The following is a 20,338-nucleotide window of genomic DNA, read 5'->3' on the forward strand; positions in this document are numbered from 1 at the left end:
ACACACACACACACACACACACACACACACACACACACACACACACACACACTTAGATTAGGTCCTTTGTCAGCAGGAGCGGGATCGGTCAGCTGTGGCAGTTCCCAGTCCTGAAGGACTCCCACTTGAAGGCTTGTTCTAACGTTACGAAGCTGAACTCTCCTGATATCAGGCGGCTACAGTTTGCATTTCTGGTTGTGTGTATCCACGCTGTTTCTGGTGAAAGGCATTTCAAACATTTTTCAGATTTCTCCTTATCTGCCCACCCTGAAGGACTTTCAGAACAACAAAGTTTGGACACGATAACCAGTTTTACTGGACGATAAATTGTCCCAGAAGTTTTTGCGATAAACGATGATGTTGTTGATTTGAAACCAGTTTGAAGTAATACAATGGTAATGGCATAATAATGCAAGAACACGTTCTCAAAGATGAATAAACGTTATATTCTAATGAACATTTAACAATAGATAAACAAAACAACAAAAACGGCAAATAAAATGAATTATAAAGTCTTTGTAAACAAAATTGTCCCCCCAAAAAGAGACCAAAGCACCAAACTGAAGATTTTAATCATCCAGTTTTTGGTAGAAAATATGGCTGTTGTAAAGAAATATTTTAGTGTTTGATTATTTTATCAATTATTCTTATGATTAATTGAGTAATTGGATAAAAAAAATGGCTAAAATTGGTAAATCTAACATAACAGCAGTATCACTATGGTATACAAACATCAGTCCAATTTTTCATATTTGAACATCCCTAACAATTAATGTTCTCCAGTTTAGAAAATTTACCTCCAAGAGTAATATCTCACTTTCTAAGTTAACCTGAAGAAAAGTTACACAAAAATATGAAATTATATTCAATTTAATAATAAAGAGGCAGCCTCACAAATAAACTTATTGACCATGTCTATACTCCAGCTTTTAGTTTATGTATTCATTTTCAGTCAATTTTAATGGGTGAATTCTCACTTTGCCAGCCATTTATTGCTTTTGTGTCCTTGTTAGCGACTGGATTTAGTTCCTTAGTCACACAGAAACTCATCTACCAGCTCTGTACCGCCATGATGCGCTCTGCCACCCATTTGTTGAGACCGAGGTGATATGAAATTAATTTTCCAGTTCGTCCGTAAAGCTACACTTACGTTAAGCATCAACCACAACAACAGGCTGTAGTTGATGTGTTCAGTCTATCTGCTCACCTGTATAAATGCACCCGCTGCGCTCTTCACCGCCACCAGGCAGCAGCTCTGGGAGGAGAAAGGCTGCCGTACTCCAGGCGTCGCACCAGTTATTTTAAGGATGCTTATTGGTCCCCCAAAAAAACGATAAAAACCGACATTATGCTGCTAACACTTAGCTTTTGTCAACAACTCGGAGACGGAAGTGAGAGCATAAATAATCACCCGACCGCAACACGGTGCGCAAAATAATAAACATAACTTAACGAAGCTTCGAGGCAGATAATTTTCCTTGAAGAATTTTAATAATCAAGTTACTCGAATCATTCAAGGAATCGTTTCAGCCCTTGTAGAAAGAGAAAAACAATAAATCACGCAAATGGAAATTATTGCGCTTGTTTTAATTTTTCATGCGATTGATTTATTGCTTATTGTAACAGGCGTAATGAGGTTTATGACATCTGATCATCTGCTAGCGAGAGCGCTAACAAATAAGAGAGTCGCTGTTCGACAAAAAAAAAAGTGCGATACTGTTTGGACAGTCATTGTTTTTGGGTAGAAACAGAAGGTGTGGATTCTGAGAGGGAAGTCCTGCTGAATACAGTGTTGACTCTTCCTCCTTATCTCTCTCTCTGTGTGTGTGTGTGTGTTCAGATCACAGAGTTGTGTGGAGCCACTCGGCTGGGTCACTTCGGACGGAGCCAGTTCTACATTGCGTTGAAGCTCATCGCCATCGCCCAGTCTGGGCTGCCCCTCAGGGTGGAAAGCCTCAATTCAGGTGAGTCCAAACCTGAATATTCTCATTGTCAGTGCGGCGCCTTTTATTAAAGCCTCTGTTGTTTGCATATGGAGCAGGAATACAGTAAACATTGACATTTACTTTGAACGTAAACTGCTTGTGGAAAATAAAATCTCCTAGTTTGTAAGTAGAGTCGCGCTGGTTTGTTTTGAAACAGCCGGTAGCGTTTAAATTCAGAGTTTTATAGGGAATGGTTGTAATTTTCATCAATAAAAAGAGAAAATTGATCTATCGTCAAACATGATGACTGGCAATTTGTTTATAGAAACATCATAATCCATTTTATTTATGGTTTCTGTTATAAGTGTTTTTTATTTCTGTTTATTTTGGTCATGTTTGTCTTGGATATTTGAAATATCTTCCAGTTCTAGTGTGAATGTTCTTTACAAAATTACACTTAGTTATGATATTATAACTTGAAAATGGCCTCAAAACAATTATAATTTATTGCAATAATTATCATCCAGCTGAATGTGTTATTGTGACGGGTACAGCTGCAATTAAGTGATTTTAGTTATCAATTTATTCTATCAATTATTCTGACGACTCTGGGGAAAAAATATTTGCACATTCTGCACATCTTTCATTTAAGCCTTTTTTATACAATGTTAAAAATACATTAAGAGATGCAAATAAACAATTCAATTCCTTTTTTAAATAAGAAAATAAACATGTTATTGCCTAAAATGCAGCAGCACAATATTCCTTTAGTTCATTCTTTATCATTTGTAGCAAAGGTTGCGTCTGCAACTAAATAAATATTTCTACCAACAACGTGAAAAGCTCAGCAGATCTGGTGGTTATTTTATTTGATTGAACATCAGAAGCTTCTTAGATTTTTTACAGTAATTTTTACTGGGTGAAGCTAAAAGAACGACATTTAAGAGTCTTTTGATGGAAAATATTTACAAACAAAAGTTTTTTTTTTTTATCTTAAATGCAAAATATTTATATTTTCTGTACAGTTTTGGCTTAATTTCTGCTCTGAATCTGCTGCTGTTTCGACTTTTTTGGAGTGTATGTACCCCTCTCAACGTTTCTCAACGTTCGGTTGAATGCTAGGGCAGTCATTCATTCAGCGGCCCGTCGTGTTCTTGAGTTAAAAATGTTTAAAGTTGACATGAAATTTAAAAATATTCCTTGATAATTATGTGTTATTGGAAGATTAACACCTGAACACCAGCTATAAAGTCTTAAAAAATGCAAACACTTTATAAAGAGTTAAATAAATAAGCAATGTTTAGCCTGGTGGGGGCACAAGAAAAGCCTGGTGGCCCGCCAGGCTTATAAAACACTGAGGGAAACCCTGCCTCTGTCATTCCTGTTTGCAATTATGCACTACTTTATGTTCAGATATAAATTTGAATAAAATATATGAAACGTTGTTACTGTAGCATGTATGAACGTGGCTTCCTGTTTGATTAAAGCACCCAAAGTTTTCACTCTTACTCTGAGTTGCATGTTGGGCCCTGAAATGTTGCAACATGCGCCAATGATTTCATAATTTGAACATTTGAGGAAGCGAAGCGACCAGTTCCTTTTGCTATAAAAGGACACATTGTACCTCATGAAGGTTATTAACTTTGTTGGCCTTTTGAAGTTAAGTTTCCTGATTCAGTTGATATTGAATAGAGGAGTTCTGGTTAAAAAAGTTACTTTTGTTCCTCAGTAATTGAATGTTTGGCATTTCAGAAAACAGCAGAAACCTGGAAGCATCCAGCCTCTCCAACTGTTTCAGCTGGTTTATTTTTCAAGTTTTACAGAAAATACTTCTTTAGACATTTCTTTATATCATAAACTAAGATGCATATATTTTTAACAACTAGAGGCAACAGAATGCATCATGGAGATATATATATATATATATTTCTAAATTAAATTTGGCTCTTCAAGAGCGGAAAGAGACATGATTTGATTTGCACATGTACAGTAGGAGGTCTGCTGGGTTTATTCAGTTTATTTCTATAATCAGATCATCAGAATAGTTGTCCAGACTGATAATGGAGCAGAAATTTAAGCCTGAATTTAACCTCTTAAATTAAATTAAATCTGCACAATATCAGGAATATCAGCCATTTCTGAAAAACGTGATGATAATATAGATTATGTTCAGTCTCTCACCTATAATATTCAAATAGGTAGAGGTAATACGAACTCCGGTTATTTCATTAATGCAACTTTTTTACTTTATTAACATTAATTTAATAAAGTCAATCCAGCCGATACAGTCTCTTTTTTTCTAGAGAAAAACTTCCCAACCAGATTCTCCAAATGAAAAAAATTTGTTATGATTAACCTACATTTTTCTGATTCTATATTTTCATTACAATTACACGATGCCACCTACCACTTTCAGTTAGAGTGAAATCTGTTGCAGTTTGAACGCCAAGCAAACTGCAAATCATTCCAAAATCAGGAAGTGGACTATGGAGCAGGGCATTCTGGGTAAATAAAACCAAAACAAACTCCTTGTGAGTCATCTTTTACTAAACATAAGAAAAACCCTACAACCGCTAAACACTCATGCTACTCCATTGTAGTTGCGCTTATTCCTTCTTCAAAAGTTTCCATGTTGTTTCCTTCAGTAGCTTTCGGTACAGCGCCCCCACAGGCGAGGAGGGGAAGAGGTTTTTCAAAAGTTTTTGGTTCGTTTGACTCTGTGCAGTGAGAAAGCGAACCGCACCAACTGAAACATGAGTCAAATGTTGTAATTATGATCTCCAGTTGAGCCGATGTAGCTCAATTTTTGTGAATTCTAAGATTTTATGTTCAATTTATTTAATGCTTCTCACTTTATCATCCAAAGGTTAACTATGTTTAATTTGTTTCACGCGTTTATGGTCACTTTTAACACGTTTATGGTTCACCGGGTTTTGCCCTCCTCTTCTCATTCTCCTCCTGTTTTATTGCCGTTTCTATTTCAAGACTAAAACACTTAAGATGTAGCTCTGAACACTTCAGAGCAAATATTAGCTCCCATATTTTACGGTAATCTTTTAATTTCGCACAAATAAGCCAAGCTGTGCTGAACAGATCAGTGCGTTTTATTTTGAGGAAGCAAAAATCTCCACACTGCTCCCATTTTATGGCTTTCCCTCATTTTACAAGCTATAATATTGTCAGCTGATGCCTACAACTGTATGACTCAGCTCAACGCGTAGACAGACTAGTTACAGACACATTTTCAGCGCCTGTGGAAAGAGACTGGATCATCGCTTTTTTGTTAAAATGCCTGGATTTGGTTTGATTTAATTCATTTTTTCCTTTACTTCTTGACAGTCAAAGATCTGCCGCTGCCCAGGTTCGTGGTGGGGAAGAACGAGGCAGAAGCGAGGCACGCTGCCCTTTACCAAGACGCAGACAGCCAAGGCTTGTACCCGGCGCCCGGAACTGCTTTAATACCCAGACCACCAGGCCGGGGTCACCAGAACAAGAAAGGCCCCCCTTCCTCCACTTCACTTCCTGCCCACGAGGTCATCCAGCCCCTGGCGCCCAGCATAGAAGCTCAGGTTGGTAACCAGGCAGCAAATACTCTTATTTCTCAAGCTGTTTGCCAACGAAACCACTCAGATAGTAAATCTGGATGACTTTTACTAGTGTGGTCTTCATTTTGAAGAGTGATGTATAACATTTCAAGCCTGCGGCTCCTACAGATAAGCGTCTGAAGTATTACTACTTTATTTTCCTGTGGGTGTTTGATGATTTGTTGCTCAAATTGCTTTCTCAGTGTTTTGACTTTCCAATCAGCCAAGTAGATCTTTTACACGCCGGTTATCTCTTCTCGTTTTGAAATTCATTCACTGGTTGCTTTAACATCCTACATCTGAAATGAAGCAGATAATTCACTTTGATCTGATTTGAATGCCCTAAAGGGGAGCTGTTATGCAAATTTCACATTTGCATATTTTTGTACTTTCATTTCACTGCAAAAACGCAAAATCTTACTTTTGGTCTAGTTTCTAGTGCAAATATTGTATCGCACTTAAAATAAGACAAACTAACTTAAAGTAACTTTTCAGCAAAATATTGAGGCTTGTTGTGAGTAAATAATTCCTTAATATTGATGGAAAACAATGCTTGTTCTGTTCGCAGATAATTGAACTAATAACCTGTGAAAAATGTCTTACAAGTTAAATAATCTGCCAATGGAACTGGTACTTTGGCATCAATATTAAGGAATTATTTACCTAAAATAAGTTTCTGTAACTTGCTAAAAAGTTTCTTGTGAGTTAGTTTTGTCTAATTTGAAGTTTGCTAAAGTATTTGCACTAAAAACTACACAAAAAAAACTTGGTAAGATTTTGCATTGATGGATTTCTGCTGCTTTTAAAAAATACCCATGTTTTTTGGTGTCTGGAAAATTAGCAGTTTCAAAAACAAAAAAGAAAAAAAAAAAAAAAACTCCACAAATTAGCAGGCGCTGCCTCGTTACCTAGCAACCCCAGCAGAGCTCCAGCCCGTTGCCTAGCAACCCAGGTGGGATTTCAGCACTACTGTAAGCACTGAAAGAGTGTTTGCTTTAACACAAAACTGTTAAGTTAGTTCAATTAACTTCTCTTTTGTCAATCTGAAGTGATTTGAAGTAGTTGGGTTAACTCGTTAATTTTCTTAGTTAAACATAAAATCATAATGTTAGATTGCTATATCTCTTTTGCTTTCAATTAACATAGTACAATTATGTGGAACCTGTTGAAATAAAAATAATTATGTTAAGTCAATGATTGATTTCTTTGAGTGTGCGTTGTACAATGGCTGCTGGAAGAAAAAAAGCAAGTGTTTTGTTGTTGGCTTACCATCCACAAACCACTTGCTGCATTCTTCTTGGTTGTGCAGGAGGCTCCACTTCTGCTTTTCAAGAATGTACGATTGTTTAGTTGTGCGTTGTTGGCAGCCATTTGTAAATGTTGATTTTGGGGGCGTGGTCATCAGCAGCTTATTTGGATTTAAAGTGACAGAGACCCTAAAACAGTTCAAAACTAAAATCTAATTATCTAAGAATGATTTTTATGAACATGTAGCCTAGCCTGTTCAAAAACCACAATAGGTCACCTTTAGCATCCTTCACTATGTAGTATAGTTGATTAAATCACTTCAAATAGTGTTTTACTACAGATTACATAGATTTTTATCATTTTGTCAGCTAAAGATGTGTCCGATTTGCTTCCATATGATTCCCAGCCCGAACCGACGTCCCCGGTCATCTCCCCGCACCAGTCTCCCCCCACGTCCCCTCACTCTTGGAGAAAGCACAAACGGCAACACAGCGGAGGGAACGCAGACAGGCAACAAGTGGTGGCTGCAACCGGAGCTGTGTGGACGCAGTTCAGAGAACCACAAACAGGTGACGGCTGCAGAACTCCGTCTTCAGCCGCCTGTGTGTTAATCTGAGCGTGGGAGGATTTTTCTTTTTTTTAAACGTCCTTTCCTGTGGTTCCTCCCTGCCAGGGCCAGTGACCGGTGATGGCATGTGGTCGTCTCACTCGCCCCCTCCTCCGCTTCCCCCAAGCCAGGAAAGCTGGGTCAGTTTCACAGCAGACACCCCGCCCTCCAGTACGCTCCCAGCAATGCACCCGTCATCGGTCCAGGTAGTGCAGCAGCGCGAGACACGCCACTCATCTGACAGACCCAGCCGTCACTTTACATGATGTTGGGATCCTTCGATGTTGTTTAAATCTGTGTAGAAATCGTCTCTGAGAAGATTTGGAACCCAGTCAGTATATAACTAGCTTCAGTGTGTTAAAAAAAACAAACAAAACTCTATTTTGACTCTTTAAAAATAGCACTGTATCCATAGCTAATGTTTTTTTTATTGTCATGTTTTTAATTTATTTTGCATATTATTACAATGTTATTACTATCTCACCCCCTAATATCCATTAGATATATTGTTTAGAAAAAATAAAATTCAAATTAGCTCATGCTATTAGCACCATGATGCAGGCAAACAGGACTGCTGTTATATTGAGTTTATCTTACTGTGTATCTAATGAATAAATAGGTACAAGTGCATAAATTAATTCAATTTAAGGCCTTAAAATGTAATTTGGCCTTAAGTATATCTTACATTTTGTTGTGGCAGGTCTATTTAATTTTATATATATTATGTAGTATGTAAGTTTGTGTTCACACTTTTTATTCATTTTTCTTAAGTCTTATCTCCATAGAGACATTAACCAATATTAACGCATATAGTATTGTTTTTCAATATTGTGCAGCCCTACTGGGTTTTCTCTATATATAGAAAACTAAATGAATTCTATTAAATAATTTTTATTTGTATATTTGAACAAAGTCTCTATATGAAAGGGTTTTTGTATTGTGTAATTTTATCTGTAAAGGCAAAATGTCTTTAATAATTATAAAACAAATCAAAATAGATCTCTAGTAAAATCCAAATCCTTCCAGAACTTTTTGTTCATTGGAAAATAAAATAAAGTAAAGAAAGAATATTTGTTTCTTGAACCACAACACGCGTTTAAAACCAACTGATATCCAACCAGGACCGTTGTGTCCTTTTATCTTTTTTCTATTCGTATTTAAAACCTGATCACTGTAGGAATAATTTCCATAAATTCATAAGACAAAGCAGAGAAATTTGAATCTAAAAATGCAATATCCACAGAGAAATGTATAGGAACTCTTGATATAAAATGTATTTGAAACTAAAATATCTGCAGATATAGTGATGCAGCTCAGACGTCTTCCATCAGATTAGCCGGCGGCAGCAGTTGCTGCAAACATAAAACAAGAGAAATGCAAACCACAGTTGTGCCTTTAAAGATCAGTCAGCGTTTTCTGGCTCTGCCTTGTCAGCCGGCGCTGCTGAACTGGGACTTCAGCAGCTATTTTAACTCTTCAAATAAAAGCTTGCGTCTAATTTTAGGCAGACTTCACTTCTATTTTAGTTTTTGAGACATAAAAAAACATCTCCATGTTTCAAGGCACTGACACTTTATTGAAATTTCTCTTCAGTGTTGACTTTAAAATAAAAAGTTTTTGCTGGTTTTTAACTACAGTTGTCGCCTATAGGAAAGCACAACGATACGAACCGTGGCCTCGGCTGCGACGACCAACGAGATCCAGCGACAGTCCAGCGGCTACGACGATCCCTGGAAAATCACAGACGAGCAGAGACAGTATTACATCAACCAGTTCAAAACTATTCAACCAGACCTCACTGGCTTAATACCTGGTAGGGAAAAACATATAAACTCTCAAATAAAGTTTGTTACAGAGCCCCATAGGGGACATGGAGGACTTTTTCTTTTGTGTTAATTCTCAATACTTTTGCCTTCTCTGCCTTCTCTCTCAATACTTTTACGTTCTCTCTCAATACGTTTGCCTTCTCTCTCAATACGTTTGCCTTCTCTCCCAGTAATGTCCTGATCGGTTCATGCTGCATAGTTGAATACTGAAAGTCTTTCTTATGGTGGCCACCGTAATTTCTGCTAGATTTTTCCATCTACGTTATCTTGTTTGTGAAATATCTGAAGTTTTATATATTTTCCTTTAGGGTAGAAATTCACCACACACTTATGATATAAACAGAAACTTTCTGTAAGAAGGAAAGAAATAATACATTCAAACTATTTGGACTATTTCTGAGTTATTTTTGTGGAGTAATAAAGTCATCTGACAGTTTTTATTGTGTCTTTTTGTGTTGGTCGTCTGAATGGTTACTAATGCTCAACCTTACTCAAACAGACATAAACATGCAGTTTATTAATTGATTTTCAGTCAGTATTTTGCACCAAACAGTTAAGAATATATAAGCACGTTTTCACTGAGGCGCTTTAAATGTGTATATATTTGAAATTTTATATTGACATTTGTGACTGCATAAAAAATAGACCAGATTTGCTTAACGCAAAGGAAACATTTTCCCCCATGTCCCTTATGGGGCTCCATAGGTTGTAACAGAAAAAGTGTTTTAAACGTCACTTTTTGTGTGTTTCAGGCTCAGCCGCGAAAGAGTTCTTCACTAAATCAAAGCTACCGATTTTAGAGCTATCACACATTTGGTGAGTTATCGTTATTGCTGATGCTTCCTGCAGCATTGCACTCAACCTCAGGGCCCTAAAACCGAAAAGCCTTTTTCCTGTTATTTGAAGGGAGCTGTCGGACTTCGATAAAGACGGAGCTCTGACCCTGGACGAGTTCTGCGCGGCCTTTCACCTCGTCGTGGCCAGAAAAAACGGCTACGACCTTCCAGAGAAACTTCCAGAGAGCCTCATGCCGAAGCTGATTGATCTGGATGACTCAGCAGGTTTGCTCATATTCTGCTGACTCGTCTGTTTAAGCTGATGTGCATTTTTATAAGCAAAGACTCAGAAAGATGAAATGCTAAGGCAAGGGTGTCCAAATTTTTTACCAAGTGAGCCAAAGTTGTCGACTCAAAAGTAGTCGCGGGCCGAAAAAGCAACATAAAATCAAGCGAATAAAGTAGTTTTCTATATTTGGAGTTATTGGAAATCCAAATATAGAAAGTGATTTTTACATATTAGGGCCATTGCAGATAAGAAAAAAGGAGTAAAATTCCATCAAAATGCAGAAATTTTATGAGTCAGAAATTTTCTAGAAAATATTTCATTTGAAATTCAGAAATGTCCATGTTTTTTTCTTTTTTTAGACAATTTCTTAGTCTAAACAAAATTCTAGAAAAAAAGAAGTAAATTTATGTCAAAAAGCAAAAATTTTGTGCGTAATCTGAGAAATGTTCTAGAAAATTTCTAAATTTCATTTGAAATTCAGAAATGTCCACGTTTTTTTCTTTTTTAATTCTTGATATTAATCTATGAAAGTTTTTATCTAAAAAAAATGTCTAAGATTGAGTTTTTTGGCTTAAATCAACTATTTACTACTACTGTTGCCTATTTGCTGTATTAGAAGAAACATTTAGTTTTGATGGAATAAATTTACCTTCAGTAATAAGAACAGGATTTGGGTCACTTTCCTTCACAACGCTTGCTGCGTTGATTTTAACTTTTGTTAAAACTTGGTTATAAAAAGACAAATACTTTGTGTTGTACTTTACATTTCCCTGTGTAAGAAACTTATGTTGATAATTTTCACCCTGATTTCAAATTAAAAGTCTCCATCTGCATCGACGAGCCAACTTTGTATCATTTTCGATTTGTGGTTGTGGGCCGCAAAAAATCAGTCCAAGGGCCACAAATGGCCCCTGGACCGCACTTTGGCCACCTCTGTGCTAAGAGATTAAAGGAGCCCCTTTCATTTGCATTAAAGAAATTCTTGAAAACAAAAGCCAGCGGTGTTGTAGTTGTGTTGTTACTTGAACCGAATTCTAGTTTGTAGTGGACTACAGCGCAGGGCATTCTGGGTAAATACAACCAAAACTGCCTAGCCCAGCACAAAGGGGAGAAATGCCTCATGGATTTTTAAAAAAAATCAAAACAGAAATCATACAAACCGCTACAATCTGAAGCTACTCCATTTTTGTTTACATTTTGTGAAGAAGGAAGTTGCGCTTGTTTTCATGTCGTTTCCTTCAGTAGTTCTTTGTGCAGCGCCCCCACAGGCGAGGAGGGAAACAGGTTTTTAAATTAGTTTGGGACTCAATGCAGAGTGAAAACGAACAGCAGCAGCTGAAAATGTAACAAATGTTGTAACTTTACTTGTACCTGTTGATGACCTAAATATGTGATTCAGTGTTTTGTTGGTAGCTGGAGTTTAGATTTTATAGCTATTTATGATTTTATTCATATGAAGGACAAGGAAGACAGAAACCTCCGTTTTATGTGATTTGTTTTATAAGTTAAATGTTTTAAACACTTAAATTGTCTTGCTGTATCCCAGGAAATGAGGGTTTTAATTTCATCGAGTTTTTCTCCTCCTGGTTTTTATTGTCCAGAAGTTCCTGAGCCGGCGGCTGAAGTCGGGTACTCGGCTTCGCCGGTGGAGGTCACCCCCAACAAATCGCCCTCCATGCCTTCGCTCAACCAGGCCTGGCCAGAGATGAACCAGAGCAACGAGGTTCAACCATCACACCTCTGCATTTTTACACTTTTAAACTCAAACCTCTGTTTGCTCTTTGCTTGGTTTGCATTTGATTCATCCTAATTACTCAAGATTTCATCTCTTCTTCCTCATCATTAAACATAATTATTGCTAATTCAGCACCTCTTCCTGCCCTCTTTGGGACCGTGACGGTAGTTTAGCCTCCACAGTCGCGCCCAAACTCGAGGATTTTTCAATAAAAGTGTGATGTCACTGTTTCCGGCTGACTGACATGTTTGTTGTTTTTTTTTCTTGCTGTCTGTCTCCTGCAGCAGTGGGAGACGTTTAGCGAGCGCTCCTCCAGCTCACAAACTCTGACCCAATTTGACTCTAACATTGCACCAGCTGACCCTGTAAGTCAATCACTTGGCATGCACGGTTTCACAGAGTAATGCACAGACATTAACCCTTCCTGGATCTTTTTCTGTCTGTATCATCCTCTCTGCGCATGTTGATTTCTGATTCAACTTCTGCAGGAAATCGGCTCGTTTTCCTCCAGCAAACCGGATATTCCTTAAATACTTAAAAAATAAATCTTGTGCTCGAACATTGATGCTCGTAAAATGACACTTTGCGTCTGAAATGGTTGTTATAATCGACTAAATTGAAACAAACTGCCTGTTTTAGCCTGGAGTTCATTATGTGGATGCGTGTCTTTCAGGACACAGCCATCGTCCACCCAGTTCCCATCCGGATGACTCCTAGTAAGATTCACATGCAGGAGATGGAGCTGAAGAGGACGGGCAGCGGTACGACTGTTTTCTGGCTTCTGGTTTTGTTTCCCTGCTTTCCAAAGATAAAATTGTGATTAAATGTACATTTTCTGGCTCAAGTTTGAAGCTTTTTCAATGGAGGAAATGGTTTTGAAGGCTCTTTTTTTGGGGATTGGTGGTCACAGTTCAGGTATTATTTGGACACATTGTTGCCACGGTTACACGTGACAGCTGTCCAAAAGTAAAAAAAGAAAAGAAGCAAAAATCCTTAAAGTTGCACAACATCTGCAACTAGAGTGAATAATTGCTCCAAAAAGCAATGCAGCAACCAGAAAAGTTAAGAGCAAATCATGATGCTGCCTTTCTTTACTATAGAGACTTGAACTCTGACCTTAACTGAGGAAAGTGAAACTTGCCAAGAAACATCTAAACAGATGTTAATAATTTTCTCATGTGTATTAAATTTAATCAGACATTAGCTTTAATATTTTTGCTTATTTGACCTAATTCCTTATCCATCCGTCTAAACATTTGTGTTCGACAAAAACAGAACAAAAGAGAGCAAATACTACTTTACAGCATTTCTTGAATTTATCGTTTTATGAAAACTTTTCTTTGTATTTTTCCAGATCACAATCATCCTACCAGTCCGCTGCTGGCAAAACCCCCAGAACTGTCCGAAGAAACCAAACTGCCTCCTTCCATGAAGTTTGTAGCTGCCAACACCGTCGGTGAGTGGCCAAAAGGTGGCGCTAAAGCTCCTCAGGAAGGATCCAGACTTTAGAGAGAAATTAAAAGAGGCAACTTTTATTTCTTAATGTTTTAGTCATTATTCTTAATCTGACTAATTAATTGTAGTTCTGGTTAAAAATTGTACTTTATGGGCTTGTTGAGTCATTTTAACTAGAGGTGAAAACATTGATGACAAATCTGGTTAAAATCAAAACAGATTTGTGGATTTAACTAAATTTAGTCGTCCAAAAAGAAGTCAAACAGATTAAAAAATTATTTATTTATACTGAAACTACGATTAACAACACAGATTAACTCTATTTACTAATTATGGGATTGAAAAGTCAAACTGGTTTTGAAACAAAGGGATCAGTGGTGTGGTTATTTATTGTTTTTCAGGGTTTGTGCAGGTGCTTAAAATCCTTAAAAATGCTTGAATTAGGTATTTTCAAGGTTTGGAAAGTGCTTGATATTCACATATTTTGTAACAAAGTGAAATCTATTGTTTGATTAAAGACCTAAACTACATATTTTCATTCACCTAATAAGAAAGACATTTTTTTCTCACTGTCTAAGTTTAAATGAAACTAAACTTGTTTTAGGTCAATTAAAATCAACAAAATTATTTCTATTTACTAACTGCCAGAAAATATGGTGAGAAAATTTTTTAGAGATTTTTTTTTTACTTTTTCTGTATATTTTGTTTTTATGCATTTAATTTGATCATTCATTTGTTTTGTTTCATGAGTTATTTGTTTTAACATTTGAAATAAAAGGTCGACTTATATTTTATATGTTATTAAAATTGTTTTTTTTTGTTAGTGTTTTTGTTCTCATCAGTCTGCAGGGTTTGTCAGACGTTTCAGAAAATGACATTTTGTTGCGTTTTAGTTACTTTATACCATCACAAGACATCATTAATAACAGTAATAAATCATAACATATAATAATGAGTTGAAACTCTTGTTTCAACCTGTGGGAAACGTGTTTTACTGATTATTATTTTCCTCTTTTATAGGTGATGGTTACAGCAGCTCCGACTCGTTCACGTCAGATCAGGAGCCAATCACCAGGCAAAGGTTTGTTTTTCTTATTTTATAGCTAAGAACAAAACTTTCAGTTATTCTCTGTCATTTACAATAATTTAATTTTGTTGGCATAATTTCACACAAGTAATTTAGCAAAATCTCATCTGTAATTGTCAATAAATACATTTATTTAGAGGTGGGAGAGAATAATTGAGGGTTAGTATCACTTATGGACCTCAAGTAAGGCTTTATTTCTGGTTTCTGTTTGGATTGGTGCTAATTGAAGGATAAAATGTAAATATTTTATCCCTTAAGTGAGCTGTTTGCGTTCAGGTCTCAGTCGGGTGCGTCTCCAGACGCGCTGAAGGCCGTAGCCCCACCCCCTCCGCCTCCTCGCCCCCAGCAGTCCCACTCTCGCTCGTCGTCTTTGGACATGAATCGCACCTTCGCTGCCCCGGCGGCACCAGGCCAGCCCCAGCCGTCTGCGATCGCGTTTCCTCCTGCGGTGCCGCCTCGACCACTGCCCACACAGGTAACGGCGCTGAAAGACCAAAAACAAACTGGTTTTACTTCCTGCTAACGTTACAAAAGCCTCCGCTGATCCATTTCCTGTCCCGCCTGCTTGCAGTCGTCGGTACCGCTCACTGGGCATCGTGTGGAGGCAGAGGGTGTCCCTGCAGGGGGCGCTGGTCTCACCACCACCTCCCCGCAGCAGATTCCTCAGCAGCCCAACTTCGCCGACTTCAGCCAGTTTCAGGCGTTTGCTGCGTCTGAGCAGCCGTCCAGCCTGCCGGACATCGACAAGCACAGCGAGGCGGGACAGGTACGCTCGCACCTGGCCGCAACTATTCTGATTCTTTGCTTTGTTATGAAAATGTTTTAAGTAGTGTTTCAATTTCCTGTGTAATTACTGAAAGTACTGATTTTGTTGTGTTTGCACCAACAGGCAGACAAGATATCAGAGGGAGCCGGCCCTTTAAGAGCAGTGAAAAGTGACGGCCCAGCAGATGAGAGAACATCGGCTACAGTCAACTCTGTAAGTCGATTCTTAAACTCTATGCAGCGTACTAAAGTAATTTTATCAGAAACAATGAATTTTATGTGATGGATGAGATGTTTATAACATAAAGGAGCCATTTTGCTCCAAGGAGGCCAAATACTGTTGTTGATTTTACCATCTAGAAACAACTTGCTGCATTCTTGTTGGTTGTGCAGGAGGCTCCACTTCTGCTTTTCAAAGATGTATGGTTGTATAGTTGTGCATCTTTTTGCAGCCATTTTCAGATACGGGCGTAAACGAAACATTTGGGGGCGTGGCCAACAGCAGCTTATTTTGATTAAAGTGACAGAGGCTCTAAAACAGCTCAGTGAGCAGAATAAAATCTCATCATCTAAGAAGAATTTCGTAATCAACATGTTTTGTATACATAATCAATTACCTATAAAGTTCAAATAAAAGCTACAAACGCTTTAATAAGATACTTACACTGTTGTGTGTATTTGATTTAAGACACAGTGCTTTAACTAGACCGTTAATGCCAGTCAGTGACGGTGCTTTATTCTCCCTAAAGGCCAAGGGTTCGTCGGGCCCTCTGGCTCCGCCACCAAAGCCCGTTCGGCGGCGGTTGAAGTCTGAGGACGAGCTCCGACCCGAAGACGAGCAGATCGGACCCCAGAAAGCCGGCGCCATCGCTGCGCCCCTCACCTCTCAGCCCTCCATCCCCAGGTCTGAACCCTCCGTCTGATAAAAGGCTTCCAGTGCTGCAGCTTGGAAAGTTTAGTGGAAGAAAAAAAAACAAAATTTTCTGTATTTTTAGATCGATTGGAAAGGACAAAAAGGCAATTCAAGCTTCCATCAGAAGAAACAAGGAGACAAACACAGTATTGGCTCGACTCAACAGTGAACTACAGCAACAACTGAAGGTAAAAACATTACAAAAAATAACTGGGTGATCAATTTTCCAACAAATTATTTGATAAGCAATAATATAGTCATTTTGAGACTGTTGTCATGAAGCGTTATTCGGTAAATAAATACACTTTTAATGCGACTTTGCATTAAAAGTGTATTTATTTACTAAATAATACAAAGTTGAGATTTTTAATGGACATTTAAAGCAAATTTTAGTGCAGCTTTACATTAAAAGCGCCTTATTTACCCAACGATGCTTCATGACAACAGTTGTAATCTGGTTTATGTTCTTAACTTGTTATATCACGTTTATTACAGTGTCGTCAGTCTTATTCACACCCTTTCTAATAAAGTGTTGCCGACATTTTAAACGTCTAAAATAAATAAAACGAGTGAAACTGATTATGAAATCTCAACAAAACAAGGCTTCTGGTAAAACTGCCAGTTAGGACTTCTGCAACGAAAAGTTTCCAAAATGGCGGCTTTTCAGTCATAATGAGCGTTATTACTGATGCGAATCCAAAAACATCTTTCTTTAGTGTCTTCACTGCTTGTTGTGGTGATCCTAAGTGTTTGCTGATTCCTGTCGATGTTTCCAGGATCTGCTGGAGGAGAGGATATCCCTGGAAGTGCAGCTGGAGCAGCTCCGGCCTTTCTCCCACCTCTAGCCGAACACGCGGAGCAGAACTCGGCCGTAGCTCCGCGGCTCTCCTTCCCTCCGCTCCTCTCGCCTTCCATCATCATTTCCCCGGTCGGAGGCCGCCGGGCTTCCCGTTAAACGAAACCCTCTCCCTCTGATCTGTCGCACAGTCTTAGCAACAAATGGAGAAGAGAGGAGCAGATTTCACCACCCGGCACTTTTCACATCTCTTTTGTTTTTTTGTTTTTCTTCTTTGTTTTTCTGAAGAGGATGACGGAAAAACGGCGAAACGTGAAGACGAAGCACCTGGTTTCTGACGATGGAAACGCCGTCTTCAGGAACAAATTGTTGTGTTGGTGTGACTGGTTTTGTTTTTGTTCCTCTTAAAGCAGCTTAATTAGAGGCTCGCACCACTAAGTCCAAATTTCCGTTGAAAATTTGGTTAATTTAAGGAAACAAAAACATTTGTTTACCTTTTGAGGGAAACGGTAAAAAATAAATAAATAAATCTGGTCAGTAATATTCAGAAATAGTTTAAAATCTGATCCATTTTATTCTAAATAAAATAAAACTTTGACCAAAGAAAAAAATTAAAGTTGGAGTAAGGTTCTGTGGAAACACCATAAGCAGTTAATATCTTACTGTCGGTAGATAACTCTCTTGGCGTCTTCATTTAGTATAAATCTGGATTAGCTACTAGCACTTAAAAATGCTATTTTTATTTCCTTTTACCAGTCGTCGGGTTTACATTTCACGGTTATTTACACAGAAATGGGTGTTAATTCACAAAACAAATCCATGTTGGAGGTGGTGCGCCACCAATAGTCTTCCTATGTGTAACACGCTCTGAAAATGCAACATGTAATTTATTACCAGTCAGAGAAACTGTCTGTAACTAAGCTGCATTAACTAGCAAGATAATATATCAGTTTGAGTTGATGCAGTTTTATTTTAGGTAACGAAATTAACCACAAATGCTTTACATGTTCTGTTCTCGGGGAAGATAATAGGTGACGGACTGCCTCCAACATCAATTTTCTACTTGACAAATTTAGAGGTTCAGAAAATAGTTTTTGATAAAACATTGACTTCAGCTCCAACTAATCTGCATTTACCCTAAATAAAGACACAAAGAGAGTCGGCTGCAGCCTGTAAGATATAAAATACTCGCATTGTTTTAACTGAACTTCACTTCAAAAAATCCAAAACGATTATTTTAAACACACCTGCTGTAGATTTAGGCAGAATTAAAAGAGAACTGACTGTTTTTAAATAAAGACTGAAAATTGGACCGCCCAAAGTTTCTCTTATTGCTTTTTCATCAAATTAACAAATGTGGTGTGAGCAGCTTTGTATTTGATTTATAAGAACCGAATAAAAGAAGGTTTCCCAAGCGAGCTGGTTTCTACGACAGCGTGTCAGGGTCACTGTAGATGGAACAAAAAAAGGAGTGAATTTTCACCAAGAAATCTCAGAAAATTTCTAGAAGGACAGAAAAGTTTGAATTTGCTTGAAAAAAACCCTGAAAGTTTGAGATTAATCTCAGAAATTTTCTTGAAAAAACGTGGAAATTTCTAAGTTTCGAAAGTCAAAAATGGAGTTGTGAAACTCAGAAAATTTCCAAAAATCACAAATTAAAAATTTTTTAATCTCAAAATTTGAGTTGTTTTTTTTTTTTTCCATCAAGTTTTCAAACTTTTTTTTCTTTACTCCTGTATTTTTTTCTATCTACAGCGGCGCTGAAACACTTCTGTAAATGTGAGAGAGGAAAGCTGCATCTCATCCTGTGATTATAAATTCAGTCCTTCCTGCTGCTGCCAGTCAGCTCTACGTATATGTGTGTGTGTGTGTGTGTGTGTGTGTGTGTGTGTTTTCCCTTCGTGTTTTCAGGTTTTTTGTGACTGAATGCTTCGACTCTTGAAGACTGAACTGTTGCTCCTTCATTTCTTCTGTTTTGAAGGCGAGAACTGCACATCCTCTTCTTTTTTCATACTTTTTTGTTTTCTATCTAAAACATTTCAGCTTTTTTTATTATTTTTCTCCTCAAGCTGCAGGTTTTTGGGAAGTCGTTTGTAGCAGGACCAGACGTTCTGTTTTGAAGATTTTTTATTTTATTGTTTGGTTTATGAAGAAACGCGTTCGCAGATCTGATTGGGAGTCGAGTCGTGTTTGTAAAATAGACGTAAAATAAAAATGAGCTGTTTTCCAATCGGGCGAAGCAGCGCTATGCAACTATGTGTGAATCATTTCCACAGAGCGACTTTAGCTGTTTGTTCTCCGGTCGTAGCAGCTGTGTGACCCGGTTTTGTATCGTAGCTCTTCCAGAACTCCATCTGCTGTATGTTTGTGGTATTTGTCTGCCTTTTTCTGTTGGTACTGATGAGCTTCCTTCCTCACTGTGTTCCTCGGCTCCAGAGGAGAATTAATTTTATTTTTTTCTGTGAAATGTGACCCTTTCCTGGTGGAGACCAGTTGGCCATATGGGAGACCTGAACGACCAAAATGCACTTTGAACTCATCCACTTTGATTTTGATTTATTTCTAACCAGCTTCTTCTTGTCTTTATTTTTTTTTTTAAACTTGGAGCGTTCTGAAATGTCTCATTTTCTGAATGTTTTGTAGGTGAAGCATTGTTTTCTAAAGCCTTACTCGCCCTGATTGGATTGGTGTTCAGGTTTCCATAGCGACTGATTGAGCTCTCGTTCTTTTTTTTGTTTTTTCCTCCTGCTGTTGTGGATGATGGTGTACTTCTCGTGTGTGTTTGTGCGCGCGCATCATTTGGAAACCGGATTAAAAACCTTCCAGGAATATTTAATGTTTGCTCGCACAACGGCTCCCTCCTCGTTCAACCCAAAAACAAAAAGCAAAATAAAAAAAGGCAATCCAGACAGGCAGAAGCAATCAGTCTCATATGAAGTCTGTGAACTTTCAGATGCCATTTTCTCCCCAGATCTGTGTTGTATATTGTATATGATACACACGTTTGGACTCATGTAAATTTGCATTAATTGCTGGCTAACAGCAGAAGAATATTCTATTTAATTCCTTCTCTCTTGGCTGTGGGATCCTAGATGTTTAACTGCATGGATGTACTGTATCTCTGCAGAATTAACTAGCAGCTGTGTGATTTTTACACAAAAATAAAAAACGGCACAATATTTTAAACATGGCTCCGTCTAATCATTTGTTGCATCATCCAGAAATTTTGAGGACAATTGCAAGCTGCTGATTTAAATTATGGCGTCTTTCTCAGAATGGGAAAAGGCACATTTTTGACCTGGAAAATTCAAAATTTACGACTTTTCAAACTC

At 37.8% G+C, this 20,338-nt stretch overlaps 1 protein-coding gene across 2 annotated transcripts in view; it reads left to right on the top strand.

The window, feature by feature from the left end:
• Positions 1 to 20,192, top strand: part of reps1 (RALBP1 associated Eps domain containing 1) — a 22,711-nt gene extending 2,519 nt beyond the window's left edge. Inside the window, exons 2-19 of one of the 2 annotated variants that reach the window (XM_007578329.2) lie at positions 1,841 to 1,964; positions 5,265 to 5,494; positions 7,164 to 7,326; positions 7,431 to 7,570; positions 9,015 to 9,177; positions 9,943 to 10,006; positions 10,097 to 10,251; positions 11,857 to 11,978; positions 12,275 to 12,355; positions 12,664 to 12,751; positions 13,345 to 13,446; positions 14,466 to 14,526; positions 14,809 to 15,007; positions 15,104 to 15,298; positions 15,422 to 15,511; positions 16,047 to 16,201; positions 16,293 to 16,398; positions 16,987 to 20,192. In XM_007578329.2, the coding sequence (XP_007578391.1) occupies positions 1,841 to 1,964; positions 5,265 to 5,494; positions 7,164 to 7,326; positions 7,431 to 7,570; positions 9,015 to 9,177; positions 9,943 to 10,006; positions 10,097 to 10,251; positions 11,857 to 11,978; positions 12,275 to 12,355; positions 12,664 to 12,751; positions 13,345 to 13,446; positions 14,466 to 14,526; positions 14,809 to 15,007; positions 15,104 to 15,298; positions 15,422 to 15,511; positions 16,047 to 16,201; positions 16,293 to 16,398; positions 16,987 to 17,055 (2,307 nt within the window). In that variant the 3' untranslated portion in view covers positions 17,056 to 20,192. The remainder of the gene's footprint in view (positions 1 to 1,840; positions 1,965 to 5,264; positions 5,495 to 7,163; positions 7,327 to 7,430; positions 7,571 to 9,014; positions 9,178 to 9,942; positions 10,007 to 10,096; positions 10,252 to 11,856; positions 11,979 to 12,274; positions 12,356 to 12,663; positions 12,752 to 13,344; positions 13,447 to 14,465; positions 14,527 to 14,808; positions 15,008 to 15,103; positions 15,299 to 15,421; positions 15,512 to 16,046; positions 16,202 to 16,292; positions 16,399 to 16,986) is intronic. The other variant, XM_007578405.2, reaches the window with a different exon arrangement.
• Positions 20,193 to 20,338: the final 146 nt, after the last annotated feature.

Source organism: Poecilia formosa, unplaced genomic scaffold (genome assembly GCF_000485575.1).
Source record: "Poecilia formosa unplaced genomic scaffold, Poecilia_formosa-5.1.2 Scaffold1, whole genome shotgun sequence".
NCBI classification, from domain to species: Eukaryota; Metazoa; Chordata; class Actinopteri; order Cyprinodontiformes; family Poeciliidae; genus Poecilia; species Poecilia formosa.